General features: G+C 42.4%; 2 protein-coding genes across 2 annotated transcripts in view; both read right to left on the reverse strand.

Annotated features, from left to right (window-relative positions):
* Positions 1-1,035: 1,035 nt before the first annotated feature.
* LOC311150092 (Krueppel-like factor 15) lies at positions 1,036-15,006 on the reverse strand. Its single transcript, XM_084187364.1, has 3 exons — positions 14,797-15,006; positions 11,337-12,606; positions 1,036-4,858 (listed from the first exon to the last, which is right to left on the reverse strand). Exons 2-3 carry the CDS (start codon positions 12,488-12,490, stop codon positions 4,690-4,692), a joined length of 1,323 nt encoding a protein of 440 aa, XP_084043490.1. The 5' UTR covers positions 12,491-12,606; positions 14,797-15,006; the 3' UTR covers positions 1,036-4,689.
* A 6,965-nt stretch (positions 15,007-21,971) lies between these two features.
* Positions 21,972-24,253, reverse strand: part of LOC311150091 (intermediate filament protein ON3-like) — a 409,178-nt gene continuing 406,896 nt past the window's right edge. Inside the window, exon 10 of the transcript XR_014615070.1 lies at positions 21,972-22,005. The gene's annotated coding sequence lies outside the window, so the exon portion shown is untranslated. The remainder of the gene's footprint in view (positions 22,006-24,253) is intronic.

The raw sequence follows: 24,253 nt of genomic DNA on the forward strand, positions 1-24,253 counted from the left end.
GGGTTACAATCTTCCTAGAAGTGACACAGGGTTGATGGAGGGACAGCTTGATTGAATTTTCCATGTGGTCTATATTAAAAGGACACTTCGTTTAATATAACATGCTTTCAAAATTCAATATTGGTGCACAATTTCTACATAAAATATCAAAGGACGCAAAAGGCACTCTTTTTTTTCATGGAATGACCCAGAGGTCTCCTATGCCTCAGATCCACACAGTGGTGTCTGAACATCAAGCAGAATGACAACACTTCCTTTGTATAGCCTGAAGACAGGAACAGGGCTGAAGATACTAGGCCTGAAACCAGAATGGCCCCCAAACAGATGTCTTGAATTAAGTCCTCCTGCATCCCAGAATGCCTCTAAACCATAGTGGCTCATAAATCAATGTGGGCTACATAAATAACAGCATCATATAGTCAGGCCTTCTCTCTCTGTTTATACAGAATGACTCAGCAAATGTGTGGCTGGCAAACATGCCTGCAGTGAGACCCATCCAGCCTCCCATTAAAGAAGTAGTTAAATGCACATAGGGACAAGGAGAGAGCGAGAGAGAGAGCAAGAGAGAATGGGAGAAAACGAGTGAGTGCTCCATGAATGCTTGCCATATGGTACACATCTTATTCTGGCATTCCTCAAGTTTTCCAGCTTAATAAAGTTTTTCTTGTCTAGCTTTAAAAAATGTTTTCCCAACCAACTCACTCGGAAGCAGAGATATCAAACAAACCTGAAAACAAAAGCTTGTTTGAGAAGCCAAAATGGTCTACCGGAGAGGCCCGTGGTCATAAAGGGTCACAAGGAGCATATCACTGGAGCCTTGTGTTGTTTGACTGTTTTCCCCCTTTTGGTAGTGTAATAGCATATTATGATGAATGCTAAAGATAAAAGGGTAGGCGTTACAGTGATAGAAGGCAGGATGCCATGCAAAAATGGAATGACAACAATGGACCTTGTATCAATCACACTGATTCTTTTTGGACAACAAAGCACTAACTAGACCAAATATGGAAAATATGGAACACCAAGCATAACTACTTAATGTTTTGGGTTTGGTTTATTTGTAAATGCATCTTACGTAGAACAAAGAAAAATATATCATATCTATATAATATATCATCAATTGTCATTATGTACACTTTAAATTTTTGCACTAGAAATTTACACAATCACAGAAATTACAAGAATAATATTTATGTTCCTTTTAGATGCATCTAGCTACAGTATACACATACATTCATGGGTTAAAATAACACCTGTTTTTAAAAGCATTTCAAATTGAATGGAAGGAATGCATTTCTATAAGCGTACTGCCCTCCTTAGACCTCTTAGGTTCAGGTATTGTTCATACATAAAGGACATGCCTATCAAAGACAGTGCAGTTTTGCAGAGGGAAAATAAAACCATTATAAAACACATACTCCATCCTTGCATGATAAGAAACACTTACAGTATTTGAGTTTTCATTTTTCCCTACCTAAGCCAATCATGTGTCAGCTGTAGGTGAGGAGGGTGACTACGGCACATGTGCATTGGAGGCTAAGATTTCTAAGACCATTTACTTTCACATGTTCAAGAGTAAGTAACTAATAAATAGCACCATGCAATTCTAGTTCTTATCCACCAAATGCAATGCCTCAGGAGCCTTGGCTTACTTAGCACTGCTATCAATTTGAAGTAGAACTCACAGTTGGAAGGCTGTAGGTTTGTTTCAGTACCATGCGTTGATGACATGAGGCAGACTATTGTGTTGATTTTGAGGAGACACTGAACTCAGGCTAGTGAAGCTAGAATCCCTAAAAACAGAGTTAAACTATTTTACTGAAAACATTGATTACGCTGACATTGATCTCATGGATTGGGTCCCTCATAGCTCCTACACCAGCATTGTATGGAACTGTACATTGATCGAATGTCACTGACATACACACATACTTTATGTTCTGATTGACATGCTCATATTGGTGTACAGTATACAAAATGGCAGGGTAGACATTCAATGCTCATGTGCTATGAAGGTTTTATACAGCCGCCAACTTGTTAAGTGCTATCATTATGTTCAAACAGATACTCTGTACTCAGTTGAGATATTGGCCCCAAAGAAGGACATATTGTTACAAGGCCAGACACGTGGATGACATTATGATATTCAAATAGCATGAGCTTCAAGTCACGGACATAACACACATTCAACTAAATAAAAAATAACATCTCCTCCAGCTAATGTATACAAAAGGCCAGTCGGTTCACATATAAACAACACACCATAAAACAATGTGCGCATTTCCTTTTTGTTGCACCTAGTTGTACTGCAGTTGGCTGTTCACTATGAGCTGTTAACTGATCCACATGCCTTTTACCTGGCATGAGTCATCATAGTGCTCCTGTAACGAAAATAGAAGACAGCCTCCACATTTTGCCAGTAGCTTATAATGGCATGATCCTGATAATGATCAGTAGTTCAACATGAACGTTCGAGTATTAATATAAATCTTTTGGTTTAAAAAACTACAGTTGAAGTCGAAAGTTTACATACACTTAGGTTGGAGTCATTAAAACGTGTTTTTCAACCACTCCACAAATGTCTTGTTAACAAACTATAGTTTTGGCAAGTTGGTTAGGACATCTACTTTGTGCATGACACAAGTAATTTTTCCAACAATTGTTTACAGACAGATTATTTCACTTATAATTCACTGCATCACAATTCCAGTGGGTCAGAAGTTTACATACACTAAGTTGACTGTGCCATTAAACAGCTTGGAAAATTCCAGAAAATGAGGTCATGGCTTTAGAAGCATCTGATAGGCTAATTGACATCATTTGAGTCAATTGGAGGTGTACCTGTGGATGTATTTCAAGGCCTACCTTCCAACTCAGTGCCTCTTTGCTTGACATCATGGGAAAATGAAAATAAATCAGCCAAGACCTCAGAATTGTTTTTTGTAGACCTCCACAAGTCTGGTTCATCCTTGGGAGCAATTTCCAAATGGCTGAAGGTACAACGTTCATCTGTACAAACAATAGTATGCAAGTATAAACACCATTGGAACACGCAGCCGTCATACCGCTTAGGAAGGAGACGCGTTCTGTCTCTTAGAGATGAACGTACTTTGGTGCGAAAAGTGCAAATCAATCCCAGAACAACAGCAAAGTACCTTGTGAAGATGCTGGAGGAAACCGGTACAAAAGTATCTATATCCACAGTAAAACGAGTCCTATATCGACATAACCTGAAAGGCCACTCAGCAAGGAAGAAGCCACTGCTCCAAAACCACCATAAAAAAAGCCAGACTACGGTTTGCAACTGCACATGGGGACAAAGATCGAACTTTTTGGAGAAATGTCCTCTGGTCTGATAAAACTGTTTGGCCATAATGACCGTCATTATGTTTGGAGGAAAAACGGGGACGCTTGCAAGCCGAAGAACACCATCACAACCGTGAAGCACGGGGGTGGCAGCATCATGCTGTGGGGGTGCTTTGCTGCAGGAGGGACTGATGCGTTTCACAAAATAGATGGCATCATGAGGAAGGAAAATTATGTGGTTATATTGAAGCAACATCTCAAGACATCAGTCAGGAAGTTAAAGCTTGGTCGCAAATGGGTCTTCCAAATGGACAATGACCCCAAGCATACTTCCAAAGTTGTGGCAAAATGGCTTAAGGACAACAAAGTCAAGGTATTGGAGTGGCCATCACAAAGCCAGGACCTCAATTCTATAGAAAATGTGTGGGCAGAACTGAAAAAGCGTGTGCGAGCAAGGAGGCTTACAAACCTGACTCAGTTACACCAGAGGAATGGGCCAAAATTCACCCAACTTATTGTGGGAAGCTTGTGGAAGGCTACCTGAAACGTTTGACCCAGTTAAACAATTTAAAGGCAATGCTACCAAATACTAATTGAGTGTATGTAAACTTCTGACCCACAGGGAGTGATGAAAGAAATAAAAGCTGAAATAAATCATTCTCTCTACTATTATTCTGACATTTCACATTCTTAAAATAAAGTTGTGATCCTAACTGTCCTAAGACAGGGAATTTTTACTGTGATTAAATGTCAAGAATTGTGAAAAACTGAGTTTAAATGTATTTGGCTAAGGTGTATGTAAACTTCCGACTTCAACTGTACGTAGTAAAAGTTTTAAACTCCCTTGGCGATGAGAAGAAGGAATGTTGATGCATTAATTATAGGCAGGTTCATCAACAACAATTAATTCAAACCTCAGTGTAAAAATACTTTGCATAAGAAAACTTTTCATCTTATCTTTAAAATTTGAATGACGACAAAACCCCCAAAAATGAAAGAAAAGCTATTTACAAGACGTAATACACCTGTGAAGATATCATTTCATTTCATGTCGAGTAAGAGTTTTTTTTTTGTTCAAAATGTTTTCTCTTTTGAGTCTTTGTATCACCCAATAAATTATCACAGGACCACCAACGTACGTCACACACTCCTACACAAACACAATATTCAAACACTCTCTCCCTTAACCGTTGTTTGAACGTTCATTCTCTAAGTCCCACTGTCCCCTCTGCTATATGCACTATCCCACATTCATTCCTCCAACTCTCTCTCTCACACACACACACACACAAACACCCTCTACATGTCTCTCTGTGTGTCCCCTGGCGTGGCCTCAGTCTAGCAGGATGGGGGGGGGGGGGGGGGGGGGGGTTGTCAGCAGGGTCAGTTTGCGGAGCGCACTGTCCTGCTGCTTCGTGGAAAGCGGTGGACTTTGATGTGTTTGGACAGGTGATCACTGCGGGCAAACTTCTTCTCGCAGACAGGACACTGGTAAGGCTTCACTCCAGAATGGGAGCGCCGGTGTCTGGAGAGTTCGTCTGACCTCGAGAACCTGAGAGACAGACAGACCCAGAGCACAAAAGACATGAGACCTACAGTTGAAGTCGGAAGTTTACATACACCATAGCCAAATACATTTAAACTCAGTTTTTCACAACTCCTGACATTTAATCCTAGTAAAAATTCCCTGTCTTGGAACAGTTATGATCAACACTTTATTTTAAGAATGTGAAATGTCAGAATAATAGTAGAGAGAATGATTTATTTCAGCTTTTACAGTGGGGAAAAAAAGTATTTAGTCAGCCACCAATTGTGCAAGTTCTCCCACTTACAAAGATGAGAGAGGCCTGTAATTTTCATCATAGGTACACGTCAACTATGACAGACAAAATGAGAAAAATCACATTGTAGGATTTTTAATGAATTTATTTGCAAAATATGGTGGAAAATAAGTATTTGGTCAATAACAAAAGTTTCTCAATACTTTGTTATATACCCTTTGTTGGCAATGACACAGGTCAAATGTTTTCTGTAAGTCTTCACAAGGTTTCCACACACTGTTGCTGGTATTTTGGCCCATTCCTCCATGCAGATCTCCTCTAGAGCAGTGATGTTTTGGGGCTGTCGCTGGGCAACACAGACTTTCAACTCCCTCCAAAGATGTTCTATGGGGTTGAGATCTGGAGACTGGCTAGGCCACTCCAGGACCTTGAAATGCTTCTTACGAAGCCACTCCTTCGTTGCCCGGGCGGTGTGTTTGGGATCATTGTCATGCTGAAAGACCCAGCCACGTTTCATCTTCAATGCCCTTGCTGATGGAAGGAGGTTTTCACTCAAAATCTCACGATACATGGCCCCATTAATTCTTTCCTTTACACGGATCAGTCGTCCTGGTCCCTTTGCAGAAAAACAGCCCCAAAGCATGATGTTTCCACCCCCATGCTTCACAGTAGGTATGGTGTTCTTTGGATGCAACTCAGCATTCTTTGTCCTCCAAACACGACGAGTTGAGTTTTTACCAAAAAGTTATATTTTGGTTTCATCTGACCACATGACATTCTCCCAATCCTCTTCTGGATCATCCAAATGCACTCTAGCAAACTTCAGACGGGCCTGGACATGTACTGGCTTAAGCAGGGGGACATGTCTGGCACTGCAGGATTTGAGTCCCTGGCGGCGTAGTGTGTTACTGATGGTAGGCTTTGTTACTTTGGTCGCAGCTCTCTGCAGGTCATTCACTAGGTCCCCCCGTGTGGTTCTGGGATTTTTGCTCACCGTTCTTGTGATCATTTTGACCCCACGGGGGGAGATCTTGCGTGGAGCCCCAGATCGAGAGCGATTATCAGTGGTCTTGTATGTCTTCCATTTCCTAATAATTGCTCCCACAGTTGATTTCTTCAAACCAAGCTGCTTAACTATTGCAGATTCAGTCTTCCCAGCCTGGTGCAGGTCTACAATTTTGTTTCTGGTGTCCTTTGACAGCTCTTTGGTCTTGGCCATAGTGGAGTTTGTAGTGTGACTGTTTGAGGTTGTGGACAGGTGTCTTTTATACTGATAACAAGTTCAAACAGGTGCCATTAATACAGGTAACGAGTGGAGGACAGAGGAGCCTCTTAACGAAGACGTTACAGGTCTGCGAGAGCCTGAAATCTTTTTGTAGGTGACCAAATACTTATTTTCCACCATAATTTGCAAATAAATTCATTAAAAATCCTACAATGTGATCTTCTGGATTTTTTTTTCTCAATTTGTCTGTCATAGTTGACGTGTACCTATGATGACAATTACAGGCCTCTCTCATCTTTTTAAGTGGGAGAACTTGCACAATTGGTGGCTGACTAAATACTTTTTTTCCCCACTGTATGTCTTTCATCACATTCCCAGTGGGTCAGAAGTTTACATACACTCAATTAGTATTTGGTAGCATTGCCTTTAAATTGTTTTACTTGGGTCAAACGTGTCGGGTAGCCTTCCACAAGCTTCCCACAATAAGTTGGGTGAATTTTGGCCCATTCCTCCTGACAGAGCTGGTGTAACTGAGTCAGGTTTGTAGGACTCCTTGCTCGCAAACGCTTTTTCAGTTCTGCCCACAAATATTCTATAGGATTGAGGTCAGGGCTTTGTTGTCCTTAAGCCATTTTGCCACAACTTTGGAAGTATGCTTGGGGTCATTGTCCATTTGGAAGACCCATTTGCGACCAAGTTTTAACTTCCTGACTGATGTCTTGAGATGTTGCTTCAATATATCCACATAATTTTCCTTCCTCATGATGCCATCTATTTTGTGAAGTGCATCAGTCCCTCCTGCAGCAAAGCACCCCCACAGCATCATGCTGCCAACCCCGTGCTTCACGGTTGTGATGGTGTTCTTCGGCTTGCAAGAGACCCCCTTTTTCCTCCAAACATAACGGTGGTCATTATGGCCAAACAGTTCTATTTTTGTTTCATCAGACCAGAGAACATTTCTCCAAAAAGTAAGATATTCGTCCCCATGAGCAGTTGCAAACCGTAGTCTGGCTTTTTAATGGCGGTTTGGGAGAAGTGGCTTCTTCCTTGCTGAGCGGCCTTTCAGGTTATGTCAATATAGGACTCGTTTTACTGTGGATATAGATACTTTTGTACCTGTTTCCTCCAGCATCTTCATAAGGTCCTTTCCTGTTGTTCTGGGATTGATTTGCACTTTTCGCACCAAAGTACGTTGATCTCTAGGAGACAGAACGCATCTCCTTCCTGAGCGGTATGACGGCTGCGTGGTCCCATGGTGTTTATACTTGCGTACTATTGTTTGTACAGATGAACGTGGTACCTTCAGGCGTTTGGAAATTACTCCCAAGGATGAACCAGACTTGTGGAGGTTTTGGCTGATTTCTTTTGATTTTCCCATGATGTCAAGCAAAGAGGCACTGAGATTGAAGGTAGGCCTTGAAATACATCCACAGGTACACCTCCAATTGACTCAAATGATGTCAATTAGCCTATCAGAAGCTTCTAAAGCCATGACATCATTTTCTGGAATTCTGGAAGCTGTTTAAAGGCACAGTCAACTTAGTGTATGTAAACTTCTGACCCACTGGAATTGTGATACAGTGAATTATAAGTGAAATAATCTGTCTGTAAACAATTGTTGGAAAAATTACTTGTGTCACGCACAAAGTAGATTTCCTAACCGGCTTGCCAAAACTATAGTTTGTTAACAAGAAAATAGTGGAGTGGTTGAAAAAACGAGTTTTAATGACTCCAACCTAAGTGTATGTAAACTTCCAACTTCAACTGTATATCAGTGGCACTGTTTCCCATAACACCCTGAGATTTAAAAAAAGCCCCCTCTCTCTGTCTGACTACACCAGAACACAACACAGGATAAAGGATCTTTCCAATACTCTTCAAAAAAAGAGTTCTACCCATATTATAGCTCTACCCATATTTGGGTTTAACACATGTTCACAGGAAAGTCAAACAGATCTGTTTTTGGTCGTCACTCTAATCCCTCGTTAAAGGGTTAACTCATTACTCCTGACAGACTGTGTGTGTGTGTGTGTGTGCGTGGGGCGTTGAGTCTGTTTAGTCTGGAACAGGGTATTGATTTCATAACATATCACGAGCAGGCCCTTTTCCCAGGAAGGTGTTAATTCCTAATGGTAACATACTGATTAAAGCAATTTAAAGTAATTCCTAGATATCTTTTCCATAGACATTGATCATGAACCATGCTGCAACTGTGCTATTGAGATTAAATAATAGGATCCCTGCAAGATACGTGGTAAAATGGCTGCATACACACATGGAATAGCAGGTGCTACACATACCGTATATAACATGGTAGTAAAATGGTTACGTATGACTAGGCTACATTAGCCTATATGGGCAGAAGTAATTTTAAAACAAATGTGCTACTGCATGTAAACTAGATAAGTGGTTCTGGGGATATTATCTGCATGAAGACCGTGAGGTACATTTTTCTTACTCTGACATTAGGAAACCTCATTGTAATACTATTATATTACTTATGTACTATACGTTATGCGTCAGTACCCTCTATACCCCAAAGCTGATATTGTTCTATAACTCCATCATGTTGAGACATGATGGAGACAGTTCATTTAGTTGTCTCTGACCGAAACTCAGCCTCACCTTGTCCTCTAAGCCAATAAGTCTTACAGTGTAACTGAAGGGGCCACAAAGGGACCCGATACACTACTATCTCTTCCTGGATGTTGATATGAAGTGTTTCACTGTAGGAAACTGTAAGGCATTTTATATATCTGCTATATGAAACTTTGTTATATAAGCAGTGGTTTAGAGGTGATGGAGGTTGGGTTTATGAGATCCTGAGTAAGGCTGTTTGTGGAGCCCCTGTGGGGCAGGGTGGGACGCCCAGGCATTGGGAGGGGAGCCATGATTCCCATCACCTCCACAGCTCAGTTAGGCTACACTCTGGCTCTGTTCGAGCTTGTCCCTGATCTCAGCCCCGTAGCATACAGTAATTACTGATAAGAGCTGGCAAAGGCCAAAAGGTGGGGACTTGAAATTACATAATCCCGCATGCAGCAACCACAAAGCGCTTTAGTTCCAAATTTGAAGAATGGACACTAAGGAATAATATAATCATATATATTTTTTATATATTTTTTACTGTAAGTTGAACCGGGTACAAAAACAAGACAAACCCTTATTTTAGAGCGTCATGGTGTTTTCACAATAAACGGTTTGGGTTCAAACCTACTGTCCACTAGTAACCCCATATCAATGTTCCCCTGCAAGTCTGTACAGACGTGAAAGTGTGAGTGCACCAACTTAAATGTGTTTGTGCCGATCTACGCTTGCCTGCATGCATGTACAATATATATTGTGTGTGTGATGAAATGCAAGAGGAATCACAGCTGTATAGTATATTTGTCATTTGGTTTTATGGACATGAAGAGAATCAGAGGAATGCCAAAAACACTATCTTTCATTACAACACAAGGCACTCAATTTGCAGATGGCTGGAGGTGCATATTTCCCAAGCTCACTTCCATTTCCTGACCAGGACGAGGGAAGGAGGAGGAGGGCTCCCTCAGACAGAGAGCAGTCTCTGAAGGCCACACTGTGCCCTGGGGGAGGTGGGTGGATACCACAGGACTGCTGAGCACTGCCAATCTTATCAGACTGCTGAGCACTGCCAATCTTATCAGACTGGAGACCTTCTCTCCAGCTATTCCCTCGTTTACACTGAGCTTTCTATGTCTAGCGTTTAGCTGTGCAACTGTCGGGTGAAGAGGTTAGGGAGACGGATTTGAGACCAAAGGGCTGCAAGTTCATAGTTCATACAATAGGTTGAACTTTGGTTGTTGAAGAATTAACTGGATGTTGGATTTCCTATTTGTGGGACTACATATCTGGCTGGTGAATGAATGATATGCAGGTTGACGTTTATTGTCATGAGTCTTGTCCTGGAGGCAGACCTGAGCGATTCCCTCTTAGTTAGGCCAGCTGCAAAGTCAAAATTGTCTATATTGTAAAAATTCATGAAAACTAAAATTAGCGTTTTGGTCTTAATTTAGGGTTAGGCATAAGGGTTAGCAGGGTGGTTAAGGTTAGGGTTAAGGTTAGGGTTAAAATCTCATTTTATGACTTTGTGGCTGTGCCAGATAGTGACCACTCTGCAGAGCTGCCCCCAGAACAAGATTCATGACAAAAAAACACTAACCCACAAATAATATGGGACAAATGCATGCTTTATGCTTGCTGAGTGAGTGGAAACAAAGAAATATGTTTAAAACTCCTTTGGCCCAGTATTAGGTCATGGATTATAATCTAATTAGTATGACAGAAAGTCAGTCAAAGCAAAGTGCTGCTTGCTACCAAAACTTTTAACTTCATTCTGCAAGTGTGTAACAGAGTGCAAACGGAGAGCAAACAGAGAGACAGCTACAGTAGAGGGGGCAAAGTCTGCCCGCACTTCAAAGGCCTTAATCTAATCTCAAACTCTGCAATAGAAGAAAACACAGCGATATGGAGACAACGAGAGAGCATGAGAAGATAACAAATTATATATGGATTTTATACAAGGGAAACAAATCATTTTAGTTCATCATATCCAATCGAGCTGACGTACAATTTGGAAAATTAATTATGTTTTCTCGTAAAATTCAGCTCTGTGTTTTGCAAAACAGCTGGAGGGATTGACTTTGAAAGGAATCATATCACTCCCTGGTAATCAGCAAGCGAAGGAAGTTGATAACCCTGTTAACCTCTGTGAAGAATTGATGAATCTCAGATAATACAACCACAGTCAACAGAGATAGTTGCATACTATGTTGCATCTGCAACTAAAACATGGACTGGTGTCCCTAAACTGTCATACCTGGATGGACCATCACAACTAACAGCTGAACATCAACCCTGTTGCACTAACTGTCACTCCTGGACTTCACTTTTAACATACAGTGCATATAGTCACATGAATAACCACACACTGAGTATACCTATGAGCTCCACCTGTGAAGTAAGACTCTAACCCAACCTATAACGTGCTTGAACCCACTCACCTCCATCCACAGCCAGGCCAGGTGCAGGCAAAGGGCTTCTCCCCCGTGTGCCTCCTCAGGTGGGCCTTCAGGTGGCTGCTCTTGGTGTACATCTTGGCACATCCAGGGAAAGTGCACTTATGCATTTTTATAAGGTCCGCTACCGAGCTCTTCTGGAACTTCTGTCCTCCCACCAGGATCCCTGCAGCCTGGCCACCTGCAAGCCCACCCTCCCCGGGACCCAGGGGTTTGGAGGCTATGGGTACAGGCGCGATACGCACAAATTTAGAAGATGTGCCATTGAGATTAGCTGGAGACACCAGCTGGGGCACCAGGGCAAAAGTCTGGCCCTGGATGTTGACCAGGAGCTGGGCGATTTTGATGTCTGAGGAGGGCTGGGAGGTCTGCTGTGGTACTGGTGTTGGTATCGCACTTGGGATTGGCTCTTGCTTAATTTGGATTGGTTGAATTTGCAGGATGACAGGCGGCACACCGGACCCCTCTACTGATGCTGGTGTACCAGCAGTGTCCTCCTGTTTAATCCCACTACAAAAGTTGGAGTCTATTATTGGGGATGTTGGTGTGTGTTTGGTCTCTGTGGTAGGGAGAGTAGCACTGGCAACAGGTACTGTTTGGTCTGAGTGTGCTAGCCCAGGCTCTGACCCTGTCACCTGACTGTTTACATCCAACATCCCTCCCTCACAAGCCTCATTCTTCAACGCCACCACCTCCATATTCTCCTCCAGGAACTCCTCTATCTCCTCCAGGGTGGGCTGAAACAGCAGCCCTATGTGATCATCCAGGTCCGCTGGGAACTCAGGGAACTCAAAGCACTCCTCTTTGGTTGGCGGAGACAGGCGGTCCCTCTTTGACTCCCATGCTAGACCCATGGGGAGGATGGGTGGTACTGAGGGGGATAGAGAGGGAGAAACTCCACTTCTCAGTGTGGCCTGGGAGAGCAGGAAGTCCAGGAGACCATCCTGGCTCTCTCCACTGCTGCTGCTGCTGCCGTAGCTGGAACCCAGCACCTGGGACTCAGGGCTGGAGCAGGAGCAAGGGCTGGACGAGTCACTCAGGTCGTCCTCTGAGAACGGGGAGGACAGCGCCTGGTAGACGCCCATGTCTGTCACCATGTCCGATGCGTAATGGTCTGCCGGAGAGCCGGCGTAATACATGAAGGTCTCCTCGCCTATCGGCAAGTGATCCACCACTCCTGACCTGAGCCAGTCACAGATCTGCTCCTCTCTGGTTTATACTAGTTATAAGTGTGATTCAGTTTCTCCTCTTCTCCCTAGAAAAGAGGAATAGATGTCCATCATGTGTGGAAAATTGCATGGCAATGGAGAAAATTACAAGAAAGAGAGATCATGTTATCCTCTGCTAACAACAATAACTCAAGTGTCATAAGGATAAAACAAAACAGTTATTTGTATAACACTTCTATAACACTGCCTCTTGCACCAGAGCATGAGCCTGCCTGGGGCTTTAGACCAGTATTTCCCATCTCCAGTCCTCCAGTACCCCTAACAACACACATTCTTGTTGTAGCCACAGACAAGCACAACTGACTCAATTTATCAGCTAATCATCAAGCCCTCTATTATTTGAATCTGGTGAGTTAGTCCAGGGCTAAAACAAAAATGTGTGTTGTTGGGGGTACTTGAGGAGCTGGGAAACACTGGTTTAGACAGTAAATACCAGCTGGCCTGCCAGGGGTTAATGAGTTCTTATTAAACCTCAGCTTGGGCATGGAGCACTGCCACTGAACTTTTTAGATGTTTAGATTTTGGTGAGCCGTTTTGCACGCCAGGAGTGTCGTTATAGCCATTCCCATTTAAAGAGTATGTTTCCACTTCACTTTCACGTATGGTTGTAAACCAAGTTCGAAAATAGATGACCGACCACAATTGTCAAAGCTTTTCTTCTAGATATACAGGTAATTGACAAAATAAAGGAAACACCAACATAAAGTGTCTTAGCATTGGGCTACCACGAGCCAGAACAGCTTCAATGCACCTTGGCATGGTGGTGGAAAACACTGTCTTGGCGCCGCTCCAGAAAGTGTTTAATTGGGTTGAGATCTGGTGACTGAGATGGCCATGGCATACATTGTTTTCATGCTCATCAAACCATTCAGTGACCACTCGTGCCCTGTGGATGGGGGCATAGCCATGTGAGCCAAAATAATGGCCCAAAAAATAGCCTGCCCAGCAATTTCATAGATGAACCTAAGCATGATGGGATGTTAATTGCTTAATTAAGTCAGGAAACACACCTGGGTGGAAGCACCTGCTTTCAATTACTTTGTATCCCTCATTTACTCAAGTTTTACCATTATTTAGGCAGTTACCTGTGTATCATTGCAACATTAGCCTAGTGTAATAGTAGTCCTAGTCTAATTCCCATAGGCTACTCCAGGGCATTCAACAGTTGCAGTCAACCTAACTTGTCCGCTTTAAATAATAGACTTGCTTAACCACACATTTCAGTGAATTTTATCATCAAGTGATGGGCAACTGATTTTTCTTCTATTCATTCAATAAGATTAGTGGATATGATAAGTAAGGTACATGGTGTATTCTATCTTTACATTATTTAAAAACATTTTATTCATTTAGTAGACGCTCTTATTCAGAGCGACTTACAGTTAGTGAGTGCATACATTTTCTTCCAAGTAGTACCTGCTGGGGATTTTCCTTGGTAAAATTTAGGAAAAAATAGTCTGTACAATCGAAGAGATTTTGTTGGCAATGATTCTCTGCTGTTGGCTTTGATCATTATTAAAACATACGTGTTTTACACTGTAATAAATGTGGGTGCTTGAAACAAGTTGAGCGCCCCCTTCCGTAGACCTACAGCGTTCAGTGATTTGACCGATAATAACCTGAACATCATAAAAGCGTTGACAGCGTTGACTTGGCTACAACAAACACTTTGAATGGATCTGGCTGGGGGCAATGAACTTCTGTCATACTACACAGTAGCCTATTTGAATAAACCAAAAACATTATTTAAAAATACGTAGCAGATAAAATGGTGACAACTATGGTGTAGGCAATGTTAAAGAGATTTACATTGTAGGCCTAACCACATTGATAACATGTGACAGTCTCCCATTCCCTTTCTGTAAAAAACATTTTTTCTAGTTGAATGCAATAACCTATGCATCTAAAATATAGCCTATCCAAAACAGTGCCATTTTGATGCATACATCCACTGTGAAGAATATGTCCCTACACTATGCACATTATGAGCATATGTCAACATACTCAGCATAAACCTGTTCATTCGACGTAGCAGTTTTCCCTGGACTGTGTGCGCCCCATAGGCAGAAAGTATTGAGCACCATGCGTCCTCTCGACGTAAATATGTTGTAGTGTCCAGGGCAGCGATGGCCGAGGGAGCGCACCAGGGGACTCATGCGTTTTCTGCCATCACTTCCCATGTAAAACACTATTCACGGCATCATTTATGCACTTACCTTTATGTATAGAGAGAATTTTTGTCCTTTCACTTTTAGCAAGTCTTAGTAAGAGATCACTTCTCCGTTGGTGAGATGGCGTCAATAGGGTTGTAGATAACCCCTTGAGAGGAGCTTCTCATCGCAATGCGGGACGGTAGGGCTGGCGCGACGATCTACTGTAGTAGTAGTACACGGTTACAGATGATTGGTGCTGTGTAGTTTATAAGTAAAATAAGGGGTTGGCAGTTGGTTTATGAAGGCTCGTCTGCTCTGCGCTTCGTATTGGTTGACAACGCTTGGAGGCTGGACTCCAAATGTGTCGTCAGTAAACTCTCTACAGACAGACTCTACCCACGTTCACGTCCACAGTTTTTATGCTAGTAAATTCATACCGTATATACAAAAAACACAACAGCTGTGATGGACAATTATATAAATGCCGACAGATAATTAGTTGTATGTTCGACATGGTGGGATCTTTTTGTGTCGGTAAAATGAATTAAAGTTTAAGTTTACTTCGATACAATGGTTATTAAATAAATGTTTGCGCATAAAGGCGTTTCCACCGCTATTTCTCTCAAGTATTGATTTAATAACCATTGTATCGAAGTAAATGTGGAGTCACGCGATGATATGGTGTGTGGTCCTCCCACTACGAGTCGGGAAACCATGCAGTTTATTAGGCTACAGATGAAATAAATGATGATGAACTTCACAGGGTGGTGAAAGTGCACGGTGATCTTGATGCTCCTTTCCAATACATATCGAGGGTATTACTCTGATGACGTGATGATCGATGGTTGACTGCCGTTCGACAAATAAAACTATTCTCGCTCTTATCCAGAATAACCTCACTACGTAGACTAGCCTACATGCACATCCCACCCGCACTGTATCTGCGAGCTGTTGGCTGTAGCGCACGTGCCAAGACCAGAGTAGGCACATTTGCAACAGTTTTTGAGACAAAACTATCCGTAGAGTTGAAAATGCATGGAATTATATTGAACTTTAAAAAGTTCAATTGTGTGTACACTAGGTCATCAAGTACTCAATCAATCAATCACATTTATTTATAAAGCCCTTTTTACATCAGCAGATGTCACAAAGTGCTTATACCGAAACCCAGCCTAAAACCACAAACAGCAAACAATGCAGATAAAGAAGCACGGTGGCTAGGAAAAACTCCCTAGAAAGGCAGGAACCTAGGAAGAAACCTAGAGATGAACCAGGCTCTGAGGGGAGGCCAGTCCTCTTCTGGCTGTGCAGGTGGAGATTATATGAGTACATGGCCATTAAGGCCAGATTGTTCTTCAAGATGTTCCAACGTTCATTGATGACCAGCAGGGTCAAATAATAATCACAGTGGTTGTAGAGGGCGCAACATATCACCACCTGATTTTTTTTTATCTGCAACAAGTCAATTTGGTGGAAACACCTGGTGGGAAAATGTCCATATTTTCTTTATGCGGATTCTAGAATCTGTCGCCATTTGGATGGAAAAGTAGCTACTGCAATTAAATTAATTCCCTCTCATCTTCCTGCAGCTAAACACAATAGAGACTGTTGGAAACTTTTATGCAAGCATAGTGAATACCACATAGAAATTGATTTAATTATAAGAACATGTGTGTTTGTATCTAAAATTGATTGTGCTCCATAAAATAAATTGAATCTAGCAGATCTGGTCATGGGCAATTTGTACACTGTAAAAAAAAAAAAAAAGAATACACCCACAAATGTTGTTGTTTCAACTAATTATTATGAAGTAACTGGTTCAATAGCCTTTTTTTTGTGAGATGGCCAAATAGTAATTTCTAGTTGAATGAACATGAGACAATTTGAGCAAACACAACATTTTAAGTTCAATTAATTTTTGCATACATTTTCTCATGTTGGAGCTACATTTGGGTGAAATGTTGCGTAAACTAAGTTGAAACAACTAGATTTGTTTTTACATGGTACATTTTAAGTGCCTCCTGACTGCTCCTTGAGGTCACGCCACACCTATGGCACAGTCCAAAGGTATAATGAAAGGCAGACTATACTCCACAGTGGCCGGTCTATATTTCCCATACAGATTAGATCTCTCCTGATTAGTTAACCAGCTAATGGTAACTTTAGGGAGCACCAGATTACACATGGGTGATTACGAATAACATGGGAGTAAAAGTCTCACCTGGCCGTTCTTTCTCCCACTAAATAAGTTGTTTTGGACTGGTTAAGGGACATGTTGTTGTTTCAATAGCCTACTCACAGACCCCTACACATTAGCTGATTGATTCCATAAGAAATAATAACATGTGATAACATAGCATTTGCATGATGGATTTAGTACATTTAAAATGGTAATCTTCTCTCTAGACAGGATTACTCTAATCTATTCTATATGTACGCCCTACATGTAAAGAAATATCTACCATGTTGGTTGCATGCAAATAGAATAATGGCATATTGTGTATAGAATAATGGCAGACAGGACAATACATCTTAGTGCAGGATACTGGGGACATGTTTACTGTCCATAAATGAATGTCATTGTCCAGTGCAACGCCAGCCCTTAAAGGGGGTTAGTGTGGTAATAGACAATCCTGGTCCCCCATAACTCCAGTCCCAACAGGAAGCTTAAGCCTGTAGTGGCCAGGCCAGGCTGGGGTGTTGAGGTTTTTCTACAAGCTGCTGAGTTAAGACAGGAGGAATTATTCTGGGAACTAGGGGGCAATTAGGGGCAGCGGGACACTTGACTTCACCCTCAGACAGATACTCCCACCTAGACACAGAATAGGATCTATGCTGGATTGCTGTCAAGAGGTCTCACTCCCAACAAAACTATGTTAAATACAGTACTAAAAACTCTAGTTGAGAGCCAATGAGAACACAATGTCAACACAACAGAGCCCCTCCTGGCTCTCCCCTCTGGCCCCTATATCTAATGCACTTATTAGACAGCTTAGAGAGCTTTTGTTACATCGGACTGTCTCATCCTCTTTAATGGATTAGGCCCTCGCCTTTTGCCTACTTCCACACATGTTGGCGGGGGATATATATATATATATATATATATATATATATATATATATATATATATATATATATATATATATATATATATATATATACACCAAACCTGTGTTCACCTTTTCACTATTGGATTTGTGAAAATGTGTTATTGTAATTTAATGGATGAATGCATTTACTTCATGAATGGACATTGATATGTTGTTTGTACAGTCTAAAAGGCACACACACACACACACACACACACACACACACACACACACACACACACACACACACACACACACACACATACACACACACACACACACACACACACACTCTTCTGGAAGTATAAGGGAGATGATAGGTGAGAGGAGAATTGGACTCCTGAGTGTTTCTCAAGTTGCTGAACCAGAACCCAGGAGAGAGAGAGAGAGCAAGAAAGAAAGAGAGAGCGAGATAGAGAAAGAGAGAGAGACACACAGAGACAGAGCGAGAGAGAGAAAGAGACAGAGAAAGAGAGAGGGAGAGAGATATAGAGACAGAGAGAGAGAGAGAGAGACAGAGAGAGAGACAGAGAGAGAGAGAGAGAGAGAGAGAGAGAGAGAGAGAGAGAGAGAGAGAGAGAGAGAGAGAGAGAGAGAGAGAGAGAGAGCTGACCTATATCCTCTGGAGGCCATGACTGAACTTGAGCTCCAACCCCAAAGCCCCCCACTCTGCCTTCAGCCAATATCCAAGCTATTCATTGTAGACTGCCTATTCATTGTGGACCACCAGACAGGTTCACTGCCATCTATCAGTTGCTGTTGGGTTAGCTCACGTAGCCCTGCATCTTGATCAATTGTGACGCTCCTGCTATGTCACGCTGATTGCCAAATCTGTAATATAACATTTGCCATAATCAATAGCCTACAGATAAACCTATGAAGACATTTTCTAAATAGTTATTTTTTTTCAAAAAGCTAATATTCATTATGGGAGAATAGCTACAACAATAACTTCACAATGTAAGGTAGGCTATTGTTTGCAAGAAATGATTTCCATTTTGTTTACCTGGGAAGTTCAAGGCCTCGATATACCAACATGGTGTCCTCCCACGGATTCTCTGGTCCCTCCTGGTATACGAGGTCCCGATCTCTACAGTCGAAGGCTTTGAGAGAAGGGTCAGCAGTTACCTCCGCAAATGGTTGTGTTTATCTCGAAGCTTGAGCAGCATCGCCCTGTATGGTCAGAAGAACAAACTGAATCTACCCATCAGCAGCCTGAATCAGGAATTCATGGTGGACCGTACAAGGGAGGTGCTGCAATACAGGGAGTCAAGCGACCCAAAAGTCTCCCAGGCCGGTATAGAGGTGAGGGCGGGGAGGATGTGGAGTGCTCAGGATGCAGTGGAGCAAGCTGAATCACGGCTGCAGCACAGCGTGCTGTTGGGCACGGTACCTCCCGGAAGAGCTGGCCTTGAAAGCATTACAACACCACGCAACGACAAGGCCCAATCACAGCCAGCCTTCTTACTTATTTAAGGTACTTTGTAACACAGTAATTACACTATTCCCTATGTTGCTAACTATCATGTAAATAGGACTAAATAATTGGTATCCTAACCAGTTTTCTCGGCCGAAACATCACTTTGTAGTCCTATAACCCCCACTATCTACAGAGAAACATACAGCCTTCAGACTAGCAGGACCTCTGACCTCTGGCAGTGACACCAAGCCTCCAGTCTCAGGTGACCTGACATCCTGGTGCATTGGACTACTACCTCTATCTGGTATTCACCTGGCAACAATCACAGTGTTCAGTACGGTTATGTTCAGTAAAGGTATGTTTATGTATGCTTATGCAGAGGGAAAGAGAGAAGTGCAGACAGTGAGGAGGAATCCCTTCAAACTCCCAGCAGACAACATCTTCCTCCTGAGAAACAAGGAGAATGAACAGAGGAAGCTGGTAAAGAAGCCATGTTGTGTTGTCTGTAGTTTTTGACCATGCTCTGTTTGACTGTATCAGGGTTCCCTTTCCACTGTGGATGTGGACCTGGCCATATATATATATACATATTTTTTTACCAAACTCTATTCCTCAGTGCCATGGGCGGTGTGTTCAATAGGGCGATATGGGCGACGCACTGCCAAACGGGAAAAGGAAGGGATTTTTTTTCTAATCAATTATATCATGGCAACAGTAGTTCAGTGTTCACGTCTGATCTGCCAGCCACTAAATGTCCAATCAGGCTAAAGTCGTGCTTCAAATGTCCCCGCCCGTTTTGGGGCGATTTCAGTCAGGTTGAAAATCGCCCAGAAGTCTCTCATAGCCTCTAATGTAAAATATTTTTTTTTCAAATTTCTGAGCTTTCAATACATTCTCTATGGGTGTCTGAGGGCTTGCACTTACGCGCTTTCGTCATACGTAACGTAACGTAACCATGAACGGCAGACAGCAACGCTTGGACAGCGACTGGTGTAACCGACATGCACCATCTTTCAGAAAAGATTAAGAAAAATGAGCTGTCAAAGACCCACATTGATAGCTGTTTGAGATTGTCTGCTTTGGTGAGAGTGAATATTGCCACTCAACTGGATGAGGGATACAGGCTAGCTGTCCGCCGCCACAACGATGAGGTTAGCAACAGCAGAGTCGTGAACACTGTCTACGAGAATCGAGACGACCTCATAGAATGTTTTGAAGCCATCCCGACGGGTTCATTGGGTTCATTTGACCAGCCCACCGTACCAGAAGCTACAGAATAAGGACATCGATGCTGTCTTTATCAAACGTGCCCTCGACAGCTTCGCAAGCAGTGTGCAGGCCATAAGGTAAGATAAAGATTAAACAATATCATTCGATCTTTCTCAAAGCAGAGCTTTATTTGAAAAGGTATGCATGAAAGGAGACTGCATTTGTGTTTGAAATTACATTATTGTCATTATATATGGCCAGTGGTGTAATCTATCTTATTTTATATACTATGTGTACTGTACAGTGGTGCTCATAAGTGTATGAACACATTCTAAAGCTGACTAAAAAGAGGAATAAAAAAATCATCTTTTGGAAATTGATCTTAATGACTTAATTAAAAAAGTTGGAAAATCCAACCTTTAAGGACACCAATTTTCTTTTCTTTTTTATTCCTCTTTTTAGTCAACTTTAGCATGGGATCATAAGCTTATGAGCACCACTGTATACTGTGCTGAACATCCAGGCTATGTGAGACACAAAGGCTAACTTAAACACTAAAGACTTTATGCATCCCTGCCCATTTTAAGTGGAACTGAAGTATTTGTACTATACATGGATACATTGCATATACCTGTGCATGCTAACTGTGCCACTAGAGATCCTGGTTCGAATCCAGGCTCTGTTGCAGCCGGCCGCGACCGGGAGACTCATGGGCGGCGCACAATTGGCCCAGCATCGTCCAGGGTAGGGGAGGGAATGGCCGGCAGGGATGTAGCTCAGTTGATAGAGCATGGTGTTTGCAACGCCAGGGTTGTGGGTTCGTTTCCCACGGGGGGCCAGTATAAAAAAAAAAAAAAAAAATATGTAATCACTAACTGTAAGTCGCTCTGGATAAGAGCGTCTGCTAAATGACTAAAATGTAAATGTACATAGACAACAATACTGTACAAAGCCAACAAACACATTGGTCTGTTTGCCTTCAGGGACTCCTCTCAACAGCAGCTGCAAGAAGCAACAGGAGCCAAAAGACCCAGAACAGCTTTGAGAGAAGAGGAGAAGCAGAGGCTGTCTGAAGAGGTCTGCAACACCATCCTGGATCACACCAAAGAAAGGTTCTCTTTCTCTGGCCACCTTGTGAGTGCTACCTTACTGCAAGCAGACATGTTTGAAAGGTACTGCCATTCAAAAAAATAAAAAATCTGTTCATGTTCATTTTTACAAATCTATACAATTGGCCAGAATATGGTTGTTCATATTTACAAATCTATACAATTGGCCAGAATATGGTTGTTCATTTTTACAAAGCCATACATATTGTTTATGCAGTGTTGAGGAATGTGAAAGAACACCCTTGATTATTTTTACTGTGATAACTTATTTTGCTTTTGTAAGCCAACACTTTTGAGATCAGTCAATAAATGCTTCTGGTATTGACTTATATGCTGCCCCTGTCTTCATGTTGTTGCTGGACATATCTTTTTAAAAATGTGTGTAGGTCACCTAAATCATCAGAAAAATTGCCCCTCCTGAGAATTTTTTCAGGAGCCGCCACTGCTCAGTGCCTTCTTTCAACATCTTTTAACATACCATTCAAGGACCATGCTCATTTTTGTACTGAACCATAGGCGCGCCAGTGGCAGCAGACTCTGAAGGTCCATGAGAAGTGCACCTACAGTACGCTGGATTGCATCCCTGAGACGACTATGGGAAAAATCTGTTGATGTGCCCTTGAGCAAGGCAGTTAATCCTAATTGCTCTTGTAAATCACTCTAGATGAGAGCGTCTGGTAAATTATGCTTTTTTACTGTAGTCTCAGAGAGGGGAATCCTAACATTTTCACTGATTCTCCCATTAACATCAATGCATTACTAAGTGAAAATTCGACTTGGAAGTGGAAGCTAGGATTTGCCCCAGAGACATTGAGGATAAATTACTAACTTGACAAGTTATTGAATATGACAATTGACGAATAATGAAATGATGTATGCTCTGTTGTTTTCCAAGACCAGGATTACTTAGCCATTGCTGTTTTTCAAGACAAGAAAGTGTTTTGTGTTTCTGTAGAACGTGCCCTTTAGTCTTGGTTCTGGTCTCCTAATCCTAATCCAAACCATTTTAGAGAAGAGAACAAAGATGGTTCTGTATTCAGAGTCAAAGGGACTTCATATGTATCCCATCTCCTGTCTTTGCCTCAAAGTATTTGAGTTAGCATAAAAGCACTGTCCAGGTGATTGATGGTAAAAGGACAGGCAGTAATCAATTAAAGTTTTTCCCCTCATCAGACTCCAATGACGGGGAGAATATTAGTGAGTACATCACCAAGGAGAGAGAGAGATGTTTCTCATTACATAATGCTTATGCCCCGATTAGACCGATAGCGTCATTGCATCAATGCTGCATAATCAATTCTGCAATCCAAAAGTTTTTGTGTATATGTGTGCAACAGAAGTTCAACATTCACCTTTTGCTACTATTTCTGTTAAGTTTGCGTATAAAATTTGATGCATCCTTTGGATAAATCCAACATACAGTATATATATAAAAGCATGTGGACACCCTTCAAATTAGTGGATTCGGCTATTTCAGCCACAACTGTTGCTGACAGGTTTATAACATCGAGCACACAGCCATGCAGTCTCCATAGACAAACATTGTTAGTAGAATGGCCTTACTGAAGAGCTCAGTGAAATTCAACGTGGCACCGTCATAGGATACCACCTTTCCAACAAGTCAGTTTGTCAAATTTCTGCCCTGCTAGAGCTGCCCCGGTCAACTGTAAGTGCTGTTATTGTGAAGTGGAAACATCTAGGAGCAACAACGGCACAGCCGTGAAGTGGTAGGCCACAAAAACTCACAGAATGGGACTGCCTAGTGCCGAAGTGCGTAGCATGTAAAAATGGTCTGTCCTCGGTTGCAACACTCATTACCGAGTTCCAAACTTCCTCTGGAAGCAACGTCAGCACAAGAACTGTTCGTAGGGAGCTTCGAGAAATGGGTTTCCATGGCCGAGCAGCCACACACAAGCCTAAGATTACCTTGCGCAATGCCAAGCGTCGGCTGGAGTGGTGTAAAGCTCGCTGCCATTGAATTCTGGAGCAGTGGAAACGCAGTGATGAATCACGCTTCACCATCTGGCAGTCCGACAGATCAATCTGAGTTTGGCGGATGCCAGGAGAACGATACCTGCCCAAATGCATAGTGCCAACTGTAAAGTTTGGTGGAGGAGGAATAATGGTCTGGGGCTGTTTTTCATGGTTCGGTCAAGGTCCCTTAGTTCCAGTGAAGGGAAATCTTAATGCTACAGCATACAATGACATTCTAGACGATTCTGTGCTTCCAACTTTGTGGCAACAGTTTGGGGAAGGCCCTTTCCTGTTTCAGCATGACAATGCCCCCGTGCACAAAGCGAGGTCCATACAGAAATGGTTTGTCGAGATCATTGTTGAAGAACTTGACTGGCCTGCACAGAGTCCTGACCTCAACCCCATCGAACACCTTTGGGATGAATTGGAATGCCAACTGCGAGCCAGGCCTAATCGCCCAACATCAGTGTTCGACCTCACTAATGCTCTTGTGGCTGAATGGAAGCAAGTCCCCGCAGCAATGTTCCAACATCTAGTGGAAAGCCTTCCCAGAAGAGTGGAGGCTGTTATAGCAGCAAAGGGGGGACCAACTCCATATTAATGCCCATGATTTTGGAATGAGATGTTTGACGAGCAGGTGTCCACATACACTACAGTTGACCGGGGCAGCTCTAGCAGGAAAGGTGGCATCCTATGTTGGTGCCATATTGAAAGTCACT

The sequence above is a fragment of the Coregonus lavaretus genome, assembly GCF_964263955.1.
Source record: "Coregonus lavaretus genome assembly, chromosome: 22".
Taxonomy (NCBI): Eukaryota; Metazoa; Chordata; class Actinopteri; order Salmoniformes; family Salmonidae; genus Coregonus; species Coregonus lavaretus.